The following is a 27,484-nucleotide window of genomic DNA, read 5'->3' on the forward strand; positions in this document are numbered from 1 at the left end:
TACTGAGCATGCCCAGCATGCCATGATATTCTCAGCCACAGGGGTGTCTCTTCAGTCTTTTTTCCGCCTTGCTGTAGCAAAGCAGTTCAGGAGCTCTGGAAAAAGAATTTCCTCACACTTTCTCAGAAGAGAACTTTTTTTTCTTTTCACATTTTCAGTCATTTTCTCATAATTGGGTCTCCCTTTGACATAGTCTCAGTGAGTACATTTTTCAGATAGTAGGATGATTGGAATCGATCAAAAACTGTCGATTCCCGTTATTAGGCCATAACTTTATCATGGCATCGGGGTTTAAAAAATGTCCGGATTGCAACCGGACTATGTCCATAACAGACCCACATTATGTATGTGTTCTCTGCCTGGGATCAGGCCACGATGTCCAGGCTTGCTCAACCTGTGCCCAGATGACACCGAAGGGCAGGCGTGCCCGGTTGGATAAGATGGAAGAATTATTCAAAAAGATTCCATTGTCGACATCGTCCCCAAGAGTAACTCCTCCCTCTGTAACCAAGCATCGAGGTGAAACACGGGCCGACGGCCATCCGGCACCGTCGATATCATTGATAGCATCGTCTTCAACATCGAAAGGTCATTGGGAGAAAAAGCGGCATCTCCATTGATCCAGGGGTGGTAAACTATCGACGTCAGGATCGAAATCCATCAGGCTGATGCCCAAGAAAGTCAGTGTACTGGAGCCAATTCCACCGGCTGTACACGAAGAACCGCGGCGCTCTCCACCGGGCTTGGTTTCAGAGGAAGTACCCCCACGAATAATTGCAGAAGTGCCAATAGCGCCAGCGATGCCTTCCCCAGTGGCAGTGGATATTGCCCCAATTTTCAAGGGAATAAGTGACTACTTTAGTCTCAACAGGCCGTCTGAGGCTCTGAAGAACCTACAGCCTCCGACAGTGCCATCGGTGCCGGCACAGACATCGGCATTGGAGCAGTCGATTTTTCAACCTTTGCTGTGAATAGACTCTATGCCTTATTACAAGTTTTTCCGCCGACACTGACGGCACAGACTCCATCGATGCTGCCACCGATGCCGATACCCCCACCGATGACTCCAGCCATTCAGGCTCCCAGATCATCGGAGGATAACGGCGGAGACTCCGATTCTGCCCCAGGACCATCGGGGCTCCATCGACATCAAGTCCCAAAGACACCCTCAATGCTTTTCAAGGACACATCGATGCCAATCCATCCAGGTCCATCAGGGGATACAAGGCATCGAATGCCATCGAGGCCCATCGATGCCCTCACTTCAAACGATGCCACAACACATCCCAACAAAGGCTGTGTTTAAATCGAAGCATCATGTCCAGCCAGAAGACATTGACTCCCCTTATCCTCAACATACACCTTGGAAGGATGTTGACACGGACACTGAGTCAGAGGAACTGCAATCAGAGCCCTCTCCACCAGAGGAGAGAGAGAGAAATCCCCTCCAGAAGATTTGTCATTTACAAATTTTATCAAAGAAATGTCAGATACAATTCCATTTGAACTAGTCACAGAGGAGGATACTAGATATAAGGCTCTAGAAGTACTGCAGTTTGTGGATGCACCAAAGGAAATCATGGCTATCCCAATCCATCAAGTCCTCTTGGAATTGCAACAACGAATGTGGGAACACCCCTGCTCAGTCCCTGCAGTGAATCGGAGAGCAGATGCCACTTATCTAGTGCAACATGCTCCAGGATACCAGAAGCCCCAACTACCTCACCATTCAGTAGTGGTAGAATCCGCTCAGAAGAAGGCGCGGAAACAAAAACTTCATTCTTCTGTCCCACCTGGAAAGGAGCAATGATTCTTGGACACCTTAGGGAAGGTCTATCAAGGGTCCATGCTGGTAGCACGTATTGCAGCATACCAGCTGTACATGACACAGTACCAACGGAACTTATGGAAACAAGTACAGAGTATTGTGGACAACCTCCCACAACAGCATCAACTACCTTTAGCTACATTAGTTGACAAGGGATTAGAATCTGGCAAACATGAGGTGAGAGCAGCCTATGATGTCTTCGAAACATCAACTCGTCTGTCTGCGTCTGCAATAAATGCGAGAAGATAGGCCTGGCTTAAGGCTTCTGACCTTAGGCAGGAAGTTCAAGAACGGCTTGCAGATCTCCCTTGTGTTGGAGACAATCTTTTCGTAGAAAAGATCCAAGCTACGGTGTCTCAGCTGAAAGACCATCATGAGACTCTCGGTCAGCTATCAAAATTGCCAGCAGATCAGACATCTTCCCTAAGAAGTCCATCACACAGAGACTCGAGGAGACCCCTTCTACAGGCCAAGAAGGTATTATCCTCCTGCCTCCTCAGCACGTCCATACCGTCCCTCACAGAGAGGACGACCACATCAGCCGAAGCAACAAAAGACCCAGCCACCACCCCAAACTGGACCAGCGGTGGGTTTTTGAACCGTGCCAAGGGAACAGCAGCCTCTTTCTCAACCCTATACCCTCCCTACCAGTCAGAGGTAGACTTCATTATTTCCAACACCAATGGAGTCTCATCACAAAAGATCAATGGGTATTAGCCAAACTACATCGGGGATATGCCTAAAATTTAATACGATACCCCCTCATTCTCCTCCCCTTCCACTTTGGTCAAACATTCTCATCACGTCTCAACTTCAAATAGAACTCTATACTTTGCTGACTGCCAGGGCCATCAAACCAGTTCCTCGGTCTCAACAAGGCAAAGGGTTCTACTCCGCTATTTCCTCATTCCAAAGAAAACCGGTGGCCTTCGCCCTATTTTAGACCTCCGAAATCTCAAATTTCTACACAAAAAGAAAAATTTCAGATGGTATCTCTGGGAACCATCCTTCCATTACTTCAAAAGGGAGATTGGCTCTGTTCTCTGGACCTTCAAGACGCTTATGTGCACATACCAATTTCCACACAACATTGCAAATATCTACGATTCGTAGTGGGAAAGAATCATTACCAGTACAGAGTTCTGCCATTCGGACTGGCCTCTGCTCCTCGAGTGTTTTATGAAATGCTTAGCAGTAGTGGCTGCACATTTAAGAAAAAAACAGCATTCATGTTTTTCCATACCTAGACGATTGGCTAATCAGAAGTCCATCCAGGCAGGGAGCTCTCTCTGCCTTGAAAACCACAATAACACTATTTGCACCTTCTGGGATTTCTCATCAATTATCCGAAATCCCATGTCGAGCCATCTCAACTCCTCACATTCATCGGAGCAGACCTCGACACAACAGTGGCGAAAGCATCCCTTCCAAGCGACCGTGCAGACAATTTGGCACGACTGGCAAACATTATGATTCATCACCAGTTCATATCCGCCCATAAAATTCTAGTGCTACTAGGACACATGGCCTCAACAGTACATGTCACTCCTATGGCGGTTAGCCATGAGAAGAACTCAATGGACTTTGAAATCTCAATGGCTACAAGTTTTCCAACCACTGTCGTACACAGTTCAAATCACCGACCAGTTGTCTGTCGCTCCACTGGCGGACAAATCAAACAGCGTTGAAAGCTGGTCTCCCATTCCAACAGGCAAATCTACAAGTCATCCTAACTACAGGTGCTTCCAACCTGGGATGGGGACGTGGACTATGCTTGAAAAACAGTATCTGATAAACTTCTTGGATAAGATATGCCCTTTATGCCTTCAAAGACTGCCTCTCAAACAAGACTGTGCTGTTACAGACAACACAGTAGCAATGTGGTATATAAACAAACAGGGAGGCACATGCTCTTATCTGCTCTGCCAGGAAGTGGTGCAGATTTGGGCTTGGGCTCTGCAGCATTCCATACATCTCCGAACATCCTAGCGGACGATCTCGGTCGACATTTCAATCCCCACGAATGGTCGCTGGACCCACGTGTAGTGAGCAAAATCTTTCAATGCTGGGGTCGCTCAACCATAGATCTTTGCGTCCACACTGAACCACAAAGTGGAAAGGTTCTACTCCCTCCACGGACATTGACAAACAGTCCCCAGGGACACTTTTGCTCGCCCCTGGAACATAAGTCTTCTATATGCGTATCCTCCAATTCCACTCTTTGCAAACTCTTGTGAAGCTACAACAGGACAGAGGGACAATGATCCTCATAGCCCCATACTGGCCTCGACAAGTATGGTTTCCCATACTCCTCAACCTCTCGATCTCACAACCAATCCGCCTGGGCACAGAGTCCACTCTCATCACTCAGAATCAGGGCATGTTGCGTCATCCCAACCTGACAACTCTTGCCCTAACAGCTTGGATGTTGAAAGCTTAATTCTGCAACCACTTAATCTTTCAACACAAGTCTCTCAAGTTCTAGTAGCTTCACGAAAGCCTTCCACACGTAAATCCTACCAGTTTAAGTGGATTAGATTTACAAAATGGTGCAGACAAAAGGGTATAGAACCCTTCTCCTGCCCCACTTCTTCTTTATTAGATTATCTATACCACCTGTCGGATTCTGGTCTCCAGACATCCTCTGTAAGGGTACACCTAAGTGCCATAGCGGCATACCACAAAGGAATAGGGGATGTGCCAATAACAGCACAACCCCTAGTAAGTAGGTTCATGAGGGGCTTACTTCATCTTAAGCCTTCCATTCGACCGCCGGTCACTGAATGGGACCTGAATTTAGTATTAACAAGGCTCATGCGCTCACTGTTCAAGCCTCTACACCAGGGGTCGGGAACCCATGGCTCGCGAGCCAGATATGGCTCTTTTGAGGGCTGCATCTGGCTCGCAGACAAGTGTCGCCATACTTCGCGGTTCCCCGCTGACCCAGCTGCTCCCCGGTCCTCCGCCGCCCGGGCTTAAAATGCTGTCAGCCCGGGCGGAACGCGGCAGGACAGCTGGAGTCAGCGGCACCGGCGTGCTCTCTTCTCCTCCCCCCCCCCCCCCGCGGCCCGGAAGAGGAAGTGGAGAGCATCGGGTGCCTGCGCGGGAAGAAGAGACCACACTAGCGTGGTCTCTTCTTCCGCGCAGGCACCCGATGCTCACCACTTCCTCTTCCGGGCCGCGGGGGGGGGGGGAGGAGAAGAGAGCACGCCGACTGGAGTCATCCGGGTGCCTGCGCGGGAGTCATCGGGTGTCAGCCGGGTGCCAGCGCTGGAGTCATCGCGCAGGCACCCGATGCTCTCCACTTCCTCTTCCGGGCCGCGGGAAGAAGAGAGCACGCCGGTGCTCTCTTCTTCCCGCGGCCCGGAAGAGGAAGTGGAGAGCATCGGGTGCCTGCGCGGGAAGAAGACTGCAGCGCGGCTCGGAGGAAAATGAAAATCTTCAACCGCGGCCGATGGGACTCCGCCTTCGCCTCCGCGAGGGCTGAAAATGAAGGAGGTTAGCGTTGGGAGGTGGCTGCTGCTGCCGCGAGTTCCCGGGGGGGGGGGGGGGGGAGAGTGAATGAGCGAGCAAGCATGTGTGTTTGAGATCCTGTGTGTGTGAGTGAGAGATTGCATGTATGTGAATGATTGAGAGCCTGTATATGTGAAAGAGAGTATGTCTGTGATTGAGATCCTGCCTGTGAGAGAGAGAGCATGAATGTAAGTTTACCATTGGGAACCTGTATGTGTAAGTTTGTGATTGAAAACCTGTTTGTTTGAAAGAGTATGTGTGTATGATTGAGATCCTTTGTGTGTGAGAGAGATCATGTGTATGTATGATTAAGAGCCTGTGTGTATAAGTAAGAGAGAGATCATGTGTGTCTGTGTCTGATTGACAGCTGGTTTAGGTGATGGAGCATGTGAGTATGTGATTGAGAGCCTGTGTGTAAATGAGAGAAAGAGAGGACATGTTTGTAAGCATGTGAATGAGAGTCTGTGTGAGAGAAAAAGACAGCATGTATTTATGTGATTGAAAGCCTGTGTGTGTGTAAGCGTGAAAAGATAGACAGCATGTGTGTAAATGTGTAATTAAGAGCCTATATAAGTGAGTGAGAAAAAACATGTGTATATGTGAGTACTGAGAGCATGTGTGTATAGGTGTGTCATTGAGAGCCAGTGTGAGAGAGAGCGCTGGTATGTGACTGAGAGAGGAGAAAGTTCCAAGCAAACCACCCCACCTCCTGCTAATTCAGAACAATCTCAGGACACCTGGATATCAAACGTTCCTAGGTATGCAGAGCAAAAAAATTTTTGTATCCTTATTATTTTTCATTACTGGATCTTTGTGTCTGCTATTTTGAAATATTTTGTTGGTATCTGGAAATGTTTTATATGAGTTTTTAATTATTGGATATTCCTCTCATCAGCTGTTTCGAAATATGTTCTTTTTGTTCGTACAGTTTTACTGCTGATGATTTTATATTTCTTGATTTGTTTTATAAGGATGGGTGATGTTTCTTTTTTCCTTTGTTACACTGCATACAGAGACTCTGGCTTGTTGCAGTTTCCAATTCAGTTTTTGTCTGCATGCTTCTTCTTATGCGTTTTGGTCTCTTTATTCTATGTTAGGTGAGGGACAGCACGTGATTCAGGTGAGGTTTTCTGCTGGCGTGTAGTTTCTGTGTAGGACTCTATAGCAGCCTGACTTGGTCCGTTTTCCTAATAGGAGATGTATTGGTGTCTTAAGGCCTGGTGTAATATTTTCAGAGACTTATTGTACTTTAAAAGTGGGATCTTACATAAAATGCACACATTTACTTGTATTTAGTTTTAAACATATTGTATGGCTCTCATGGAATTACATTTTAAAATATGTGGCGTTTATGGCTCTCTCAGCCAAAAAGGTTCCTGACCCCTGCTCTACACTCTTGTGAAGAAAAATTCCTTGCATGGAAAGTGCTTTTCTTAGTAGCCATTACATCGGCTAGAAGTCAGTGAGTTGCAAGCTCTTGTCACATACTCACCCTACACAAGGTTCCTGTATGACAGAGTAGTCCTTCACACTCACCCCAAATTCCTACCGAAAGTGGTAACAGACTTTCATATAAATCAGTCAATAGTCTTGCCTACTTTCTCTCCCTGGTGAGAGTGAGGTCTTGGAAAGAGAGTCTTACACACCTTGGACTGTAAACGTGCACTAGCTTTTTACCTTAACCGCACGTTGGTCCATAGGAAATCCACCCAACTCTTTTTGTTTCTTTCGATAAAAATAAACCAGGAGTTGCGGTAGGAAAACACTCTCCAACTGGCTAGCAGACTGTATTGAATTCTGTTATGAAAAAGCAAAAGTTCCCCTCCAGGGGTGAGTAAAAGCGCATTCAGTAAGAGCTATGTCCACATCAGTAGCACACTATCGTTCAGTGCCCATTCTAGACATATGTAAAGCTACAACATGGAGTTCCTTTCACACCTTTGCAGCTCATTGTCTGGACAAAGGACAACAAGATTCAGCCTTTGGACAATCTGTCTTAAAGAACTTATTTCCAGTATAACTCCAACTCCTTCTACATCCATCCTGCTGTGATTTTCAGGCTGCCTCATTTTTTTCCAGCAGTACACCAGTTGTGTTTGTTGCACAAGTTGTATGCTGTTGGTATAATATAAGAATGACTCAGCCTGTAGCTTGCTAATCACCCATATGTGAGGACTATCATCCTGCTTGTCCTGGGATAAAGCAAAATTGCTTACCTTGTAATAGGTGTTATCCCAGGACAGCAGGATGTAGTTCTCACAGAGCCCACCCACCTCCCCATGGAGTTGGGTCCGATACATTTTATTTTTTTAGCTCACGCATATTGCTACAAACGAGACTGAAGAGAGACCCCTGTGGCTGAGAATATCATAGCATGCTGGGCATAATCAGTAGGCCCACAGTGCCATCCAAAAGTTTCTAGAAACTCTTGACAAGTTTTCCATACCAGGGCTCCATCTGATGATGTCACCCATATGTGAGGACTACATCCTGCTGTCCTGGGATAACACCTATTACAAGGTAGGCAATTTTGCTTTTTTATTTTCATTTATAGGAGAAGGCCCCCCAGAGTGAGTAAAAAAGTGATGTATCAAACTAAAGCCCTCAGTGGTCTGAGCGTGCCCAAGCTTATCTGGTATTATGTGGCAGCTCACCTTTGCACAATGGTAGATTGGCATAAGACAAAAGATGTCAAACAGTGGGTGAAGATGGAGCAATCGTGGGTGGGGAATATGCCCCTTCTGAGACTTTTGTGGCAACCTCGCAATACCTGGTATATGGTTCAGAATATGCAAACTACTTTACACATTTGGAAGCAATGGCGTAGTCTGTTTGTAGGTAAGAGAGAATACTTCTGCCTAACTGACTTATACTTAATTTGCCCCTTGTTTATTGTGTGGTGCCCTTAAGATTTGGAAACTTATGGAATAACACTTCAAGCACATTTGGGATACAGGGGGGGTTGTTAATGACTTTTGAACAGTTAGAGTAGGCACAGACCTCCTAAGTTAGAATCTCTTTTTTGCAAATATTCACAAAAAAGGAAATCCAAATGAAAAAATCTTTCCACTGTCGCCAATTCTGCTATTCCATATTACACTTCTGTATATATTTTTACAGTTTTAGTCATGTTAATATTTGTTTTATTTTTTAATATTTTTAACTTGTTAAATTATACCACATCAGCAAGCCTGTCGGCGTGTCTCAGTATAAACTTCAAGGCTCCCGGACTAATCAATCATTTGCGGTATTATTTGGTGTAAAAATACCTACCGCTTTATAACAGCAATATTTTAGTATAAGGGTATTTTTTTTTTTTTGCAACAAACAGGAAGGATATTTCATAGAGATCTTAAATATTCATCTCAAAATCCCAGAGAGGCCAGTGCATTTAAAAGCTGGCTCAATATCTCAACAGTCCGATTTCATAAAACTGGCTCGACAACGGCCGGAGTTTTGCATCTCACGCTTCATCAGGAGCCTAAGGTTATCTTCTTTTGTCAATATGTAATCAGATATTCGTACCCTTCAAAATCGTTTCATGTTCCATCCCTTCAAAAAATCATACATAACCAATATAAAAACATCAATATAACCTATTACTTATCTTTGTTGGCTTGAGATTCTGAATCCTTACTTGGGACTGCATGTCTCCCGCTTCTTTCAACTCAGGAACAGAGACCATCTTACCGGCATTCCTTGGTTTAAATAGTTGGACAATCTCACGTAACCTATAGAGCAGTGGTTCTCAACCTTTCTAATGCCGTGACCCCGTAATACAGTTCCTCATGTTGCGGTGACCCCTCGCCCCGCCCTCGCCCTGTGAGGGCGGGGCGAGGGCAGGGCTTTGGTCATATGGGGGCGGGGTTATGGATGGGGTTGGATTTTAGTGCATACTTATTATGACATTTATAAATAGAACCACCATTCCTCATAAAACAATAAAATTAAGAAACATAAAGCATCAGTTATAATAGTAAAACCATACTAATAAAAGAATATTTTAAAATTACTGATAAATAGAATTTCTATTAATTAAAATCATATACATTTTTATAATTTCCCAAACACCAATAAAATATTTCAAAACAGCACATATATCAAATAACACCCAATAATTAAAACTAATAAGGATTTTAAAAAGCCCCTGCTGTCCATACATGGGAGCTCTTGATTTCCAGTCACCCTGATATTGTCGAGGATTAGGAGGTTATCCTCTCTCACACATACACTGTCACATACATACACATTCATGCTCTTATACCCACCATAACCTCTCACTCTCACAGACACTGACACACTCTCAGGGTGTAAGACACTCTCTCTCCCCCCCCTCCCACTCACACACACTCTTACTCCCCTGGATTTTCTCATACACATTCATGCTCTCACTCTTACTGGCTCCCTCACAACCTCAGAGCCTCTCAGATAAAACTCTATGCAGCAGAAATAATGCTGAATGTTGAGAATTGTGTTATGCAGACTAATCTGGAAAATGCACTAATTTCTACATGAGTCATAATGAACAGATCATACTATGATGTAAAAGCATACCCAACAAATATCATGGAATACTTGCATACCTTTACCCACTATATGTGCAATTGGCTGATCTCAGGATGTTCAGTGGGAGAACCAAAAAGGTGTGAAAAGAGAACGGCTATTGCAACTTTTCAGAGCAGCTTACAAGATACAATCCAATACTTGGAGCAGCTCGGGTTGGTTATCAATTATAAAAAGTCCAGTCTTCAGCCAGCGCAGAGTGTGCAGTTCATTGGAGCCTGTATAAATACCACGCTGGGCAGAGCATTCCTTCCAGCAGACAGAGCCCGCACACTGCACACCCTGGCCGTTCAACTGAGAGACTGTACTCGTGCCTCTGCCCACCAGATCTTGACCCTGCTGGGCCACATGGCAGCGGCCATACATGTGGTGCCTCATACCTTCCTACATATACGGCGCCTGCAATGGGGGCTGAAGTGCAATGGACACAGTTCTCACATCCACTGTCCCGGCGAGTGAACCTGACCCAGAGCATGAAAGCAGACTTGAGCTGGTGGTTATGCTCCACAACTCTTTCAGGCGGGGCACTGCTTCGTGCCCCCCCCCCCCCCCTCGACTCGCCAGCTAATCTTCACCACAGACACTGCAAAAGAGATGGGGAGTCTTGGACCAAGTACGGACACAAGGGCTCTGGTCTAGCTGGGAGAGAGTCCAGCAGTTAAACCTTCTAGAGCTCAGAGTGATTGGGAATGCCATACGCATGTTTGATAGGTTTCTACAAGGGAGAACCTTCATGGTCCACACAGACAATCAGATCGCGATGTTCTACATAAACAGGGAAAGAGGGTCTGGTTCCTGGATGTTGTGAAGGGAAGCAGTGCGCATTCTGGAATGGGCAGAGAAGCGCTCCATCATCCTTCAAGTGACCTACCTGCCTGGGGTGGAGGATTCCAAAGCACATGAAAGGGAGCTTCGCCAGGACATGGCATAGGACCTATTCCAAACTTGAGGCCTCCCACGCATGGATCTCTTCGCCACGGAACACAACAAGAATGTACAGACGTTCTGCTCAGTCTATCCCAGCAGGGAATGACTTGTGCAAGATGCGTTTCTCGTGTCATGGAGGGAAGGGCTTCTCTGTGCTTACCTCCTGATTCCACTCATCTCGAATGATACCAAAATGTATCACGGATGGCCTTATCCTGATAGCCCCGGCTTGGCCAAGGCAGCTGTGGTACACCTATCTAGTGTGATTCTCCTTCGAACCACCTATTCCCCTCGGTGACAGTGCGGATCTGCTAACGCAAGACAAAGGCACCCTGCTTCACCCCATGCACTCCTCGCATCTCACTGCGTGGAGGTTGAAAGGACAGTATTAAGTCACCTACGCTTGCCATCGGAGATACAAGAGGCCCTGGTGTCGTCCAAGAAATCTTCTACCAGAAAGAACTATCAGGGTAAGTGGTTCAGATACTTGGCCTGGTGTGACAAGGGCTTAGACTCCTTGTCCTGCTCTCCGAAGCTCCTTTTAGAAAATCTCCATTCCCTTTACCAAGCTGGATTGGCGACAGCTTTGGTGAGGGTCTACATCAGTGCCATTGTGGCCTATCATCATTCCTGCAATGGCCTGCCGGTGTCCAGTCACCCACTAGTCTCCTGATTTCATGAAGGGCATTCTATGACTGCATTCACTGGTGCACAAGCCACCTGTTCCATGGGACCTCAACCTGGTACTGGAACAGCTTACACTTCCCGCCTTTGAACCTCTGGAAACTAGTCATATGAGAGATCGATCTTGGAAAGTTGTGTGTTTTTTTGCCCTGACCTCCGCAAGAAGAGTCAGCAAGTTGCAGGCTCTGATTCACTATTTATCATACCTTGAGTTTCATCACAAGAAGGTGAATTTATGGACCCACCCCATTCTTACCCAAGGTAGTTTCGGCTTTCCACATTAATCAAACCATTACCCTGCTGACCTTCTTTCCGAAGCTGCACAAAAATGAGGGTGAGAGGCTGCTCCACATGCTGGACTGCAAACTAGCCTTGGCCTACTATAAGCGAAGAACACACTCCGAATCTGGAACCTCACAGCCATTCATTTCTTTCAGCCTGAATGCTCCTCTTGGAGACCGAAGTCCTGGACTCTCTCAACTTGGATTTCACAGTGCATTTATTTCTATTACAATAAAAGATCAGAGACCCTGGCCTACCTCCCGACTTCAGGCTTCGCAGACATGCTTTGGAACAGACTGAGGAGAAAATGGAGCCGCCTGGGAAAGGACGCGCAGCGTCACACAGAGCAAAGCTGTCTTCTTTTAGAAGCTCTGCCTAGCTGCCCCGGAGGGACATTCCCCAGACAGCATGACTAATTTATCTTGCTATCTATGCAAAACACTGTTTACGGTAAGCAAACTTGCTTTACTAGTCAGTTGCTTAAAGTAATAAATGTCAATTTTTGTTTACATATTTAGCAACAATTTCTATGAAACAAAGTAGTAAGTTTGCTGTGTTAGCCCAATTGAATACACAGAAATAGAGGTCAAACAAATGGTAGGCCAGGTGCTGTAGCCCACTTCTCCTTCAATCCATGAAATTAGCACAGCTGAGTTTGAAAATGCTTGCAGTGCCAGCATTCATGAGGGAGCATCATACTAGGTGAGAAGGCACAGAATGCATGTTAGCGTGCAACTAGATTGTCAGGCTAGGACGGGGTGGGCAATTCTGGTTCTCAAGGCCATCAACCAGTCAGATTTTTAGGATATCCTTCATGAATATATACGAGATATTTGGCATACCATTGAGGCAGTGTATATGCAGATCTGTCATGCATATTTATGATGAATATCCTGAAAACCTGACTGGTTGGCCCTTGAGGACCAGAATTGCCCACCCTGTCCTAGCCTGACACAATCTAGTTGCACGCTAACATGCATTCTGTGCCTTCTCACATAGTATGATGCTCCCTCATGAATGCTGGCCCTGCAAACATTTTCAAACTCAGTTGTGCTAATTTCATGGACTGAAGGAGGAAAGGTACACCAGAACAAAAGGGATTGGGGATTGTTTGACCTCTGTTTCTGTGTATTCAAGTGGCTAACACAGCAGCCATACTACTTTGATTCATAGAAATTGTTGCTAAATATGTAAACAAAAATTGACATTATTTAAGCACTGACTAATAAAGGGGTTGTTCATACAAAGACTTCAGGGAAGAACTTGCAGCAAATTCCATAATATAAATCACTATGTATATTGGTGTAAATAACTTACCGCCTTGGTTCTCAACCTTTTACGATTTCCTTGCTAGACAAACACCCAGTTTATACTGTTTGTTCCCCATACTATGACTGGAAATGATTCATTTGCTAAAATCAGACTTTCTGGCAGTCATTGTTTTAGTACTCTGGAGTGCTTAGCTATTGAAATTTGGATAATCCGTTACCAAGACAGCTACCATTTTGTCTGTCAGACTTTCCTTGGTGTGGGAGCTTGGTGAGATGTGTGCTGTGAACTTCCAATGTGTTGAATGATACATCACAACAGAAAATGTAATTCTAACAGGAAGAACTGTAAAACCATTTTTTTCTGTGTCCAAACCAAAATGTATTTATTGCTTGCAAAAATGCAGCTATGTTAAGAAATGGAATAAAAAAAACTTGAGAATGTATATTTCCCCATGCAAGGTGTGTATTGTAAGACTTTTTTACATTGTAAAAGTTGTTTGTTTGTTTTTTTTTTTTTTTTACTTCCTTAGAATGTGCAACGTTAAAGAATGTACATGGAGTGGTCACCAGGTTCTGCTCTGATTATGGGATGGTCAATGACCAGATCTATTTCGCCAGTGATGACGTGGTTGGCAAGGGACCTTTGCATATTGGACAGAAGGTTATTGCTGTTGTGGAAGAAAATCCAGCATCTGGTGTATTGAAAGCAGTCAGGGTAAGAAGTTGACTATAAAAATGGATTTGTGTAATACTTTGTATTTTTTGTTGCAATTTTTAGAATAATTCTTTTAAAGTTTAACATTTTTCATTTTGTCAGTAAATACAGACTGGCAGTTTAGAATGCTTATTCTCTGTATTTGTATGTGAAGGGAAAATTTCTAAGCTTTTTACCAGGATAAATGGCTCTGACTAAAAATTGCCTTTCAAATGCAGCTGAAAGTACACATGGCATTCATGTGTGTACTTTTTTCCCTGAAGTTAGAAAGGGGCATTCCTTTTAGGTGTGTGTTAGGTCAGGAAGAAAATAGTTACTCCTGGGGGAATTCTGCGCTACCGTGGAAAGCAGAATTTGCGCAGAATTGCCAAATTCTGAGCAGAAAATAGCAGAAGAGACTCCAGCATGCCGCGAACGGAGCTCATCCCACGGCACATGCTCTGTTCGAAGATGAAGGCCCGGCGCGCCGTTCACGGCACATGGGGGCCTTCATCTTCGCCGTGAACGGAGTGCATCTCGCAGCATGCCGGTGAGAGAGAATGTGTGTGTGTGAGAGAGGATGACAGAGGGGGGGTGGGGAGGGTGAGATGGATAAGCTCTATCCCCTCCCGGAGGAGGGCTTGGAGCTGTTGCACTATCCATCGGTGGATTCTTATGTTTCTGCAGTGGCCAAGCACACCACGATTCCGGTGGAAGGTTCCACAGCCTTGAAGGATTCACAAGATCGTAAGCTGGAGGCTCACCTGAAGCGCATCTTCGACGTTCTGGCCCTCTGGGTCCAGGCATCTTGCTGTAGCAGTCTCATGATGCGAGCGGGCCTCCAGTGGGTCCAACAGTTACTCTGCGCCCGGGAGCTTCCGCCAGGTGAGGCAGAACAAGCCGAACGTCTGGAGGCAGTAACCGCTTACGTATCGGACGCCCTCTACGATCTGGTCCGTGTCCAGGCGAAGGCGATGGTTTCGGCAGTGGCGGCCCGGAGACTCCTTTGGCTACGCCACTGGTCGGCTGATCAGTCCTCGAAGACCCGGCTGGGCACGCTGCCCTTCAAAGGTAAGATGCTCTTTGGCGAGGATCTCGAGAAGCTTATGGACTCCTTGGCTGACAACAAGGTCCATAAGCTCCCAGTGGACCGCCCTAAGTCTTCCCGATCCTTCGTGGCCTCTCGCTCTCGCTTCAGGGGCCAGCATCGCTTCGATCCTCGGGGGCGGTTCTGCGAGGGGGGGTCCTCTCGTGCGCAGTCCTGGTCGCAGTCCTTTCGTGGCAGACGGCCCTTTCGCGAGGGCCAGCCTGTGCATGCCACCGCTAAACTTGCCACGCAATGAAGTTCAGCCGACCCATTCCTCTGTTCCTTACCTCTGAGGACGCCTCTCCCTGTTCTTCGAGGAATGGGTCAAGATCACGTCTGATCAGTGGGTCCTCGACATTATCAGAGACGGGTATGCTTTCGACCTCTTCAGGGAACTTCCAGATCTTTCTTTTCTCGCCTTGCGGCCGGGCCAAGAGGGACGCGGTGGTCCAGACTCTCTCCAAGCTTCTGGATCTGGGAGCGGTGGTCCCAGTCCCGGAAAGGGAAATTGACACCGGCCAGTATTCTATTTACTTCACCGTGCCCAAAAAGGACTGGTCCTTCAGCCCAATCTTGGACCTCAAGAGGGTCAATCGGGCTCTCAAGATCCCCCACTTCCGCATGGAAACCCTGCGGGCGGTCATTTCGGCGGTCCGCCCCGGAGAGTTCATATTCCCATTCACCGCGACTATCAGAAGTATCTCCGATTCCACATTCTCAACCAGTACTTCCAGTTTCGAGCTCTCCCCTTCAGCCTTGCGACTGCTCCTCGCACCTTCACGAAGGTCATGGTAGTAGTAGTGGCGGCCTTGCACCGGGAGGGGATTCTCGTCCATCCCTATCTGGACGATTGGCTCATCAGGGCCAAGTCGGAGACCTCTTGCTGGCGGGCAGTGGATCGCGTCTTGGAGCTCCTTGCCTCTCTCGGGTGGATAGTGAACTTTTCCAAGAGCAAGCTTCAGCCCTCCCAGGAGTTGGAATTTCTGGGAGCCCACTTAGACACCCGAGTAGGCAAGGTTTTCTTACCTCTGGCGCGAGCCCTCAAGCTGATCGATCAGGTCCAGACTTTGATTACCCTACCTTCCCCGACAGCCTGGGATTATCTCCAAGTCCTGGGATCCATGGCTTCTACCATCGACCTTGTCCCCTGTGCTTTTGCTCATATGCGTCCGTTACAGAAAGCTTTGCTGTCCCGTTGGCAGCCAGTGTCAGAGCAGTTCCACGTAGTCCTTCCGTTCTTGGATTCTACTGCCGACGAATTACAGTGGTGGCTGTCTCTTCCTCATCTTCTGCAAGGGATGCCTCTTCAAGCTCCACAGTGGACGATAGTGACCACGGACGCCAGCCTGTTGGACTGGGGTGCGGTCTGCTTTTCTCAGTCCACCCAGGGAACATGGTCCCAGACTCAGTCGTGCTGGCACATCAATCGACTGGAAACTTTGGCAGTCCGCCTGGCTCTTCAGGAGTTCCTTCCCCTGATCCGCAGCAAGGCGGTATGAGTCCTGTCCGACAACTCCACCACAGTCACCTACATCAATCGCCAAGGGGGCACTCGCAGTCCCCTGGTAGCCTTAGAAGCCAGCCGTCTCCTCTCTTGGGCGGAGCATCACCTACAGTGCCTTGCGGCCTCTCACATCACCGGAAGAGACAATGTTCAAGCAGACTTCCTCAGCCAGCAGTCGCTCGATCCGGGAGAGTGGGAGCTCTCGGATGCGGCCATGGCTCTGATAGTGGACAGGTGGGGTCCTCCTCACCTCAACCTCATGGCGACTCTGCGCAATGCCAAGGCCAATCGGTTCTTCAGTCGCTGGAGGGAGCACGACACAGAGGGCGTGGATGCTCTGGCTCTACCTTGGCCAGCGGACGTCCTTCTGTATGTGTTTCCCCCGTGGCCACTGGTGGGGAAAGTTCTCAGGAGAATCGAGCTCCACCGGGGATCGGTGATTCTCGTCGCTCCCGAATGGCCGTGAAGGCCGTGGTTCGCGGATCTAATCAATTTAGCAGTGGACGGGCCCCTGCCCCTCTGTCATCTTCCTCGTCTCCTCCGGCAGGGGCCTGTATATTTCGACCAGGCTGATCGCTTCTGTCTTGCGGCCTGGCTTTTGAACGGCGTCGCCTGAGGCGCAAAAGTTATAGGGAAGAAGTAATGTCCACCCTGCTGCGAGCCCGGAAGCAGTCGACTTCTCTGGCCTAGGTGCGCATCTGGAAAGTTTTTGAGGCGGGTGTCCCTGCGTGCTCCGCCTCGATTCCTTTTGATTCTTTCTTTTCTTCAGAAGGGTCTCTCTAAGGGCCTCTCCTTCAGTTCTCTACGCGTTCAAGTCTCTGCGCTCGGCTCTCTCCTGGGTCGGGTGGGCGGTCATGCCATAGCAGCTCACCCTGACGTGATTAGTTTCCTGAGGGGCGTTAGACACCTCCGCCCCCCCCCCCCCCCTTCTCGGGCCACGTGTCAGTCGTGGAGTCTCAACCTAGTCCTTCGTGCTCTGTGCGGCTCCCTTCGAGCCTCTTCGCCACGCTACGCTCAAGGATCTTACTCTAAAGACTGTCTTTCTGGTCTCTTTCCTCTGCTCGCCGTATTTCCGAGCTTCAGGCGCTGTCCTGTCGGGAGCCCTTCTTGCATTTTTCGGATTCCGGGGTGTCTCAGGACGGTTCCTTCCTTCTTACCTAAGGTTGTCTCCGCTTTTCACGTCAACCAGTCGGTGGAGGTCGCGGGTACAGCTGGTGGCAACCTCCGGCTGGATGTCAAACGAATCTTGCTTCGTTATCTCCAGGTCACTAATGACTTCCGCATATCGGACCATCTCTTCGTCCTTTGGAGTGGTCCTGACCGGGGTAAGCAGGCTTCTAAGACCACAATTGCGCGTTGGTTGAAAGAAGCCATTTCCTCGGCGTACCTTTGTCAAGGTTGTCCGCTTCCTGAGGGTATAAAAGCCCATTCCTTGCGTTCTCAGGCTACTTCGTGGGCGGAGAGTCAGTTTGTCTCCCCGCAGGAGATTTGCAGGGCTGCCACTTGGACGTCTCTGCACACTTTTGCTCAGCACTACCATCTGGATGTACACGCTCCGGTGTTTGGTTCCTTTGGGCGGCAAGTGCTTCGAGCGGGACTGTCTCGATCCCACCCAGTTTAGGGAGGCTTTGGTGCATCCCACTATCTGGACTGATCCAGGTACATACAGGAAAGGAAAATTAGTTCTTACCTGTTAATTTTCGTTCCTGTAGTACCACGGATCAGTCCAGACGCCCTTCCCTGTCTGTCTTCTGTCCTCTCCAAGCTTGTTTTCTTGCAGGTCTGCAGATTTTCATATATTTCTTTGTGCAAGATTACTGAGCAATTACACCGGAAGCCGTGGTCGTTTTCTTATACCAAGTTGATGCAAGAGCGTATAGGAATACCATGTTTTTCTACATTATTTTATATTTGCTCCTTTGAGCTTTACAGTTACTTGCCTGATCCTATTCTTGGGTTTGTTGCTTTATGCTTTGACATAGGTTATACTGAAGGGGTAGAGGATTGGCTCTGTCCTGATATAGTGCATCCTTCAAGATTTAGTCTGTCTCCACCTGCTGGAAAGGAGGCTCAACCCACTGTCTGGACTGATTCGTGGTACTACAGGAACGAAAATTAACAGGTAAGAACTAATTTTCCTTTTGTACGGAACTGGTGAACCTTTCAGGGAAGGGGCATTCTTTTCTGAAGGGATGGACTCTGGCTTAACTAGGGTGGATCCAGGCTGCTGGTGCTAACCTTTAAAAAGGAGAGAGAGCAGCTTTTAAACTAATTCAATGGGGAAAGTGTTGTGTCCCGCGGCGTCCCACGACCGCGGGACCCCTACCTGAGTCACGACGTTCTCTCGCCGCGGGAGCCCCGGGGGAGGGCTCCGATTTGGGCTACCGCGCCCACGCGGCCTCCGGACCTGCTTGCTGCAGAGGAAGACGTCCTGCTTCCCCCTTCGTAGGGTCTGACGGCGTCTTCCCCTCCACGGGGGAGATTCAAGATGGCCGCCGCCATCCTTAGGCGTGAGGCCACGCCCCCTCCAGTGATTTAAAGGGACCTAATTCCTTTAAATGGCTTCACCTGTCTTCCATCAGGCAGAGCAGAGGAAGTATATAAGGCAGCTTCCTCTGCTCATCCAGCGACTTGGCAACGTCCCCTAGCGCTGTCTAGTCTGCTTGCTTCGGTGAGTCTTCAAGCTTTGGATCTCGTTTCTGTTCCGTCTTGACGTTCCTGGTTCCTTACTTCGGATTGGCTTACGGTGATTCTCTGGTTCCTGAGTCCGGATTGGCAAGCGGTGATTCTCTGGTACACGACTTCGGACTGGTGAGCATTGACCCTCTGGCATTTGACGTAGGACTCCTTCAAGACCACCCCCTCCAAGGGCCCACCTAAGTCCCAGGGGCCCGGGTCCCTACGGGCTCCTCCTGGGGGGACCGCGGGCTTCCAGGGCGAAGCTCCAGTTGGCCTTTGCACCGTTACCCTGACCTCCCTAGGTCCACCTAAGTCCCAGCGGTCGGGTCCCTATGGGCTCCTCCTGGGGGGACCGCAGACCACCAGTGGTGAAGACACAGCGCCTCATCTCGTCTCTTCATCGCCTCCGTGTTCGCCTCAGTCTCCAGTGCCAGGGGTCAGCTAGTCCTGCCTCCTGTTCTGCCTCGCCACCCGACAAGAGATCCTACAGACCCTCCGAAAGGTATACCATCCTCTCGGCGGCCAAGGGTCCACAAGCCTGAGCATAACAGAAAGCCAGTCGCTCAGCAGCACATTTTTCGGAGGGAAGTATCTTCAAAAGATACTAATGAAACATTAGTTAGGATATCCCAACAGAGATGTTCCAATAATAAGAAAAGTATTCCAAGTGTCTATAATTAGACTCACCTGAGCTAAAAGATTCCAGTTTATCCCTGTCAACAGAAAAACAGAATGTTAATACAAACAAACAAAACACACTTTGAAATGTTTGTATGCTAATGCCAGAAGTCTAAGTAGTAAGTTGGGAGAATTAGCGTATATAGAAGTGAATGATGACACAGACTTAATTGGCATCTCAGATATGGTGGAAAGAGGCTAACCAATGGGATAGTGCTATACCAGAGTACAAATTATATTGCAATGACAAAGCGGAGCATCTTGGTAGCAGGGTGGCTCTTTATGTCCAGGATGATAGAGTCCAACAGGATAAAGATCCTGCATGAGACTATTTACACAATTGAATCTTTATGGTTAGAAATCCTTTGTGTGTTGGGCAAGATGGTGAGATGGATAGTGAAATAGTAAGAGAAACTAGGGAAGCTAACCAAATTGGAAGTGCAGTAATAATGGGAGATTTCAATCACCATTAACTAGAAACATGGTATCACGCACTTTTTTGTTGTAAATGCTATGCCTCTTCTTAAACTTTCTCCAACTTAATGTAAATACATTAGTGATAAATTAGGGACAGTCATACCTGTGCTTCAAGTTTACACTTGTATTTTGCACTTTGATGGGTCTTCTTTAATCATAGGTCCAGGAAGTCCAATATTCAAGGCGAAAATTTTTTTTATACTTTTTGATTTTTACTTAAAATATGAGAGATGTTACTTCCCTTAATTGCTGTCTGAGTCAGTGGTCCGCGCAGGGACGTGTTCCAGCTGACTCTTAGCCCAGTGTTCCTCGCATCGCTTAATGGGATACTGCTGTGGGCAACTGAATTTTGTAATGAATTTAGGGTCCCTCAATTTCTAAAGGATTGAGACACTAAGTTAGATCAACATTGTAGCATTTTTTAAAAAATGTTTTGCGATGTATACATCTTACACAGTTAGGACGGCATCACTTCTAAGACACTTTCCAGACCCGACACCATTTTTCTATCTCGGCATTAAGCAGGGAGCTGGCCGAGAGCGGTCTGATTTTATACCCGCTCAAGGTCAGAATAAGTGGCTAACAACTACCCCACACAGGGAGGGCAGAAAGACTGGACTTAGATTCCGCAGTTATCAATTTATCAGAGTGCCCCATGACGTACCTAGAGTACAAAGTCCTGAATAAGGGGCTCAATTACGTTCCATCACAAAAGCACGAGCCATTTCAGTTCAGGTGTGATCTTCAAAAATTCATAAGACAGCTCCAACGGAAAATATATTTATCACGGAGTCCCTTCGAATCCACACACATGATTGAGCCTTTGGTTAGATTAAAATCAAAATGGAGCCCACCTCTACTGGGAGACCCTGTTATTAATACATTCCAGGAATTAGTATTGCAAGATATGAAGAAATTAGAAAAAGCTAAAGTACACATGTATTACAACATGACACGTGAAGAATCACAAGCTTTACATCAGTTACAACACAGAGGACATCATTAAACCCGCTGACAAGGGAGGCGCAGTTGTGGCTATGAGCAAAACTTCGTTTTCAAGAGGTTCATTGCCAGCTCGCCAATGAAACCTTCTGTCAACAACTAGAAGAGGACCCCACACATAACATCCTAATGGAAGTCAGAGGTAGTAGAAAGAGGATTTGAACTGGGATATCTTACCAGCTCTGAACACAAATTTTTGATTAATGAAAATCCCAGAATACAAATTCTATACATAGTACCAAAAATCCACAAGACCCTGATGAACCCTCCGGAGAGACAAGTTTCAGAAAATGAATCAGTTCTGGAACCAGTTTCCATCTTTTTAGACAGAATTCTTCAACCATATCAGTTTCTTACGTAAGACCGTACTAGCATGTTACAATTTCTCGACACAGTTCAACTGCCCCAAGAATGTGTCTTAGTAACTTTGGACATTGAGTCACTTTATACAGTTATTCTGCAAGATCAGGTGGTGTTGGCAGTTACAAAAGTCCTAGCAACACATTTACATCCGAAAAGGATTCCAATAAATTACATCATTGAACTACTTGAATTAGCATTGAGCAGAAATTATTTCATGTTCGAAGAAAAATTCTGTTTACAGATTCGAGGCACAGCAATGGGTGCAGCAATGGCCTCTGATGTGGCCAACATTTTTGTTGCCGCGTTCGAAGCGCAACACATTGAAGGATGCAAGTGGATACCCCAATTGAAAATGTTGGAAAAGATACATTGACGACGTTTTCGTCATTTGGGAGGATCCCCAATCAACTTTGCACGAATTCCACGCCTGGTTAAGCAATCTTGATTCCTGTCTCAAATTCACTATGAATTATCTTCAACAATTCTGGTCGCTGCATCTCAAAAAAGATATAATTGCGATGGAGAAGGTACAGAGAAGGGCTACCAAAATAAGGGGAATGGAACAACTCCCCTATGAGGAAAGACTAAAGAGGTTAGGACTTTTCAGCTTGGAGAAGAGACGACTGAGGGGGGGGATATGATAGAGATGTTTAAAATTATGAGAGGTCTATAACGGGTAGATGTGAATCGGTTATTTACTCTTTCGGATAGTAGAAAGACTAGGGGGTACTCCATGAAGTAGCATGGGGCACACTTAAAATTAATCGGAGAAAGTTCTTTTTTACTCAACGCACAATTAAACTCTGGAATTTGTTGCCAGAGGATGTGGTTAGTGCAGTTTGTATAGCTGTGTTTAAAAAAGGATTGGATAAGTTCTTGAAGGAGAAGTCCATTACCTGCTATTAAGTTCATTTAGAGAATAGACACTGCCATTAGCAATGGTAACATGGAATAGACTTAGTTTTTGGGTACTTGCCAGGTTCTTGTGGCCTGGATTGGCCACTGTTGGAAACAGGATGCTGGGCTTGATGGACCCTTGGTCTGACCCAGTATGGCATTTTCTTATGTTCTTAACAGCAAGTTGCATATCTGGATATACTGATCACCAAAAAAGACAAGCATTGTCACAAGCATATATCTGAAACCCAATGACTGAAATAATTTTACGTTTTGACAGCTTCCACCCTACCAGTTTTAAAACCAACTTGCCAGTTTGCCAATTCCTACGCCTAAGGAGGTTGTGCACAGATCGTAATGATTTTAAAAATCAAGCCAAACACATGGCCAGCCGCTTTTTACAACTCGAATACCCAGTGCACTGTGTCAAGAGAGCCTACTGAAGAGCGCTATATTCCAACAGATTATTTTTGCTAAAAATTCCAGAGCAGGAATTGAACCCACAGACCATTGTGTTGAGGCACACGCTGATGTCTGCCCCTATTAGCTGAGCTATCAGGAAACACTGGGAGATAATTCAACAGATCTTCCCCTTATTTAATCAGCCATGAGGATCACCTACTTTCGGGGCAGAAACATCAAAGATTGTCATCCGTGCAAGTTGTTTCAATCCCCCTGACAATCTGGAATCTTTTAAACTATGCATTAAATGCATGGTCTGTCTACTCAAATCCTCACAAACAGATATCACAGCAACAGGCAAAGTAATAACCTTGCCCGATTTTTCGTATCATTCTACATATGTGATTTATGCCATCTTTTGCCCGTGCCCGCTAACATATGTGGGTATAACTAAACGCCAAGTAAGCGTTCGCCTTACGGAAAACAAGTGCTGCCTAAACACGGGCAGACTTGAGGAACCTTTGGTTGCTCATTTTAAGGACTTTAACTATGAATTCAAGGATATCAAGAGGACAGTATTAGAGACTGTCAATCAACATTGAGGGGGAAACCGGGTGAAGAGACTCAGACAGTGCAAGCAAAAATGAATTTTCCAATTGCAATCAGTTACCCCGGGTGGACTCAACAAGGAAATCGAATGGTTTCACTTTGTGATTTCCTGCTCAAATCAGGGGTAAGCTTGGTATCAGGTGACATCGGAGAATTCAGTATAACATCAGACCTGCTCTCGGCCAGCTCCCTGCTTAATGCCGAGAGAAAAATGGCGTTGGGTCTGGTAAGTATCTTAGAAGTGATGCCGTCCTAACTATCAGGTCGATACAGTTATGCCGCGTTAGAGTGCGGCAGTGCCAGGCGCACCCTCGTTCCCCGCACGCACAGTTCTCTTCACCTACCGCTCGATACTCTCTTCAAATTGCATGCAAATGCATGCCGCGTCTGCGAAGCATTAGGCGAAGGTTAGGCCCGCGCAACCCATTTTACTGTATAGAGTGCCTATACGGTATGCTGGGTGCGCGGGCCTAACGCTTCACGGCCACGCTGGTATCTGTTATTTCAAATGTCATTTCAAATGACATTTGAAATGACAGGTACCAGGAAGTGGACAGTTATGTTCTCCGATGCTCGGCAAACTTTCCCCCAGCCCCCGCTCACCTGCCCTGGCCGCGTCCGGTCTCCGGTGCAGCCCCAGTCTTGTCACCTCCTCCTGAAGCAAAAAAAACAAAACCGAAAAAGTAGCAAGAGAGCGAGGGGAGAGACGGGCAATACTAGGCTCGGGCCTGCTACGGTAAACCCTTCTCCTCTCCTCCCGAAGCAGGGCGCGAAAAGCAGCCTTGCTCCGGGAGGAGGGGGGGGCAGTTTAAAGCGACTTACTTTTGCAGCCTCCCCCTCCGGACATCGGCCCCGGCTCCTGCCTCAGCCTCCAGCTGTCAGACGCATCGCACGTGGGAAAGCGGCCCCTATGCGTGCAATTGGCTGCTCAAGACGTGACGTCATGACGTTTGGCGTCACGGCATGTGACGTCACGTCTTGAGCAGCCAATTGCACGCATAGGGGCCGCTTTCCCACGTGCGATGCGTCTGACAGCTGGAGGCTGAGGCAGGAGCCGCGGTCGGCGCCGATGTCCGGGGGGGGGGGGGGGGTGGCTGCGGCGCAAGGAGAGGAGGAGAGAAGACGCAACTTACTTCAGCCAGCCCTCCTCCGGACAGCGGCTCCTCTGCCGGCAAAGATAGACGCCCGAACGGGTAGGCCCCTCGTGCAATTTGACCTCAAGGCGTGACGTCGCATGCAGTGACGCCAAACGTCGTGACGTCACGCCTTGAGGTCAAATTGCACGAGGGGCCTACCCATTCGGGCGTCTATCTTTGCCGGCAGAGGAGCCGCTGTCCGGAGGAGGGCTGGCTGGAGTAAGTTGCGTCTTCTCTCGCCTCCTCTCCTTGCGCCGCAGTCTGTCTCGCTTTACAGTGCCGTCTCCGCCGAAGGTCCGCCGTGGTCCGTCTCGCTTTACACTGCCGTCTCCGCCGAGTGGGGGCCGCATTGGATTTTTTTTTTTTGCTTCGGGAGGAGGGAGAGGACTGGGGCTACCCCGGAGACCGGCACCCATGGACGCGGCCAGGGCAGGTGAGCGGGGGCTGGGGGAAAGTTTGCCGCTTACCCTTACTCCTGCTTCTATCGCAGGGGTAGGGGTAGGCGGTAAACTAACAGGTTAAACGCTCGGCAAATCGGCAGGGAAAAAAAGCGATAGTTGGAGCACGCGTCACAGTATCGGAGGGAATAGCTAATTCGTTCATTAAATAGCTAATTCGTTCATTTACATATCATTTACATGCTGCGTGCAGGAAAGGTTACGGGTCGGTTTCAAGAAGCGCTAAGGACGCGTGAAACTGGAGACTGTATCGCAGGATCGCCTTACCTGTCCCAATTGTGCGCCCACAGCGAGTTAATCTCCAACCGCACCTTACAGTATCGAGCTGTATGTAAGATGTATACATCGCAAAACATTTTTAAAAAAATGCTACAATGTTGATCTAACTTAGTGTCTCAATCCTTTAGAAATTGAGGGACCCTAAATTCATTACAAAATTCAGTTGCCCATAGCAGTATCCCATGAAGCGATGCGAGGAACGCTGGGCTAAGAGAATCAGCCGGAACACGTCGCAAAACGCACGCGTCAGACCACTGACTCCGACATCAATTAAGGGAAGTAACATCTCTCATATTTTAAGTAAAAATCAAAAGTATAAAAAATTTTTCGTCTTGAATATTGGACTTCCTGGACCTATGATTAAAGAAGACCAGTCAAAGTGCAAAATACAAGTGTAAACTTGAAGCACAGTGGGTGGTAGGGCAGTCCCTAATTTATCTCTAATATATTTACCAGGTTTCTAGTTAATGTTCATACTCATCGTGGGTTTGCACATAGAGATATTTCTTATATTTAGATTTCAATTACCCCAATATTGATTGGGTAAATGAAACATCAGGACATGCTAGAAAGATAAAGTTCCTGGATGGACAGTTTTATGGAGCAATTGGTTCAGGAACCAACGAGAGAAGGAGCAATTTTAGATCCAATAACACTGCTTGTTAGGAGTGACACTACAACTTTACAAGCCACAGCAAACACTAAGATCTCAAAATAAAGGATTACTGACTATTCCTACAATAAGGAGCACACATCTGACACAAGAGAGACTGTTTTCCATAGTGAGTCCAAAGCTATGTAATTCACTGCCTGAGACTTTACTTATTGTAACAGATATTAAGAGATTTAAACATGAATTAAAGACATGGCTATTCAAGAACCCATATTTAACTTAAAAACATTAACATATATAGAACCACAAATATGAGAAGGACAAAAGATAATAGAAACATACGAGAGAGAGAGATTCTCAAAACAACCCACTGTCATTTCATTTTAATTATACGTACTCTGACACATGTAATAGTGTAACAAACCAAAGTACAAAAAAGCCACAATGTGAGTGCAAGCAGCTGTATACAAAAAATATATTTAAAAAAGCCCTCTCTACATTAAGACATAGGTTTTACTCAAAATTTATGAAAATGTATAAAGGTGGATGGTGAGAGTTTTATACAAATATCACTCATTAGTTGATTCCACCTGGCTGGTATTTTCTAATCAGATTAAATGGACTTCATTGATTTGACGTAAATCACGTTCTTCATTTAAACTCATGGGATACACCGTGCGTAAAGTGAATATCCATTGTTCCTGATAATTTAGCTGCTTGATTCCAACTCCTATGTCTAGTTATACATAGGAGAACTTATGTCTGAGATCAGTTCAGCCATTTTTGAAGCTGCACGGAAGACTTGTTTCCCTGTATGTTGTATTAATAATTGAGCGAAAGATTAAGCGATTTTTAAAACTTTAAAAACATCATTCCATTTTACATGTCCCTGACAAAGGATTATATATCCAAAACTTGGCCATGTTGGGAGCATAATTTGATTGGGAACATCTTTGGAATAAAGGCAGCACAAGTTGATTGGGAATATTTTTCCTCATAACATCTTTTGAAAGCGAGTTTTGCGAGTGAATCTTGGCAATTATGTTTGGACATAACTTAAGCTTAGTATCATGTTTGTGTGCAACTAATTGCATCTTTTATGGGGAAAATATGAACATTTAATGGATAATGATAAAATAAAAAAATATTCATAGTGGTTTGAGGATTTCAGCTTACTAGGTGGTTGGTGGGAAGTTAATGATTGTCATTAGACCACCTGGTTAGTATTTTCTAATGAGTGATATTTGTATAAAACCCTCACCATTCACCTTTATAAATTTTTAGTAAAACCTATGTCTTAATGTAGTGAGGGCTTTTTCTATATATGTAATAGTGTATCAGGAAATTTAACTTGATAGATATTAATGCCTGCCCTTGATTACCGCCCCTGTAACCAATCTTTGTATGTTTAGATGTAACTATGAATGTCACTTTGTAAACAGTTGTGATCATTACATGGAACGACAGTATATAAAATGACTAAATCAAATCTATTTCTCAGTAGAGCGCAGGATTTGGGGAGAGGTAACAGTGGTAGG

The 27,484-nt window shown here is 46.5% G+C and overlaps 1 protein-coding gene across 4 annotated transcripts in view; it reads left to right on the plus strand.

Annotated features, from left to right (window-relative positions):
- MOV10L1 (Mov10 like RISC complex RNA helicase 1) overlaps nt 1–27,484 on the plus strand; it is a 546,310-nt gene that overhangs the window by 3,860 nt on the left and 514,966 nt on the right. For all 4 annotated transcript variants that reach the window (XM_029617025.1, XM_029617022.1, XM_029617023.1 and 1 more), the window contains exon 2: nt 13,599–13,783. In XM_029617025.1, coding sequence (XP_029472885.1) covers nt 13,599–13,783 — 185 coding nt within the window. The remainder of the gene's footprint in view (nt 1–13,598; nt 13,784–27,484) is intronic.

This window comes from Rhinatrema bivittatum, chromosome 9, assembly GCF_901001135.1.
Source record: "Rhinatrema bivittatum chromosome 9, aRhiBiv1.1, whole genome shotgun sequence".
Classification (NCBI taxonomy): domain Eukaryota; kingdom Metazoa; phylum Chordata; class Amphibia; order Gymnophiona; family Rhinatrematidae; genus Rhinatrema; species Rhinatrema bivittatum.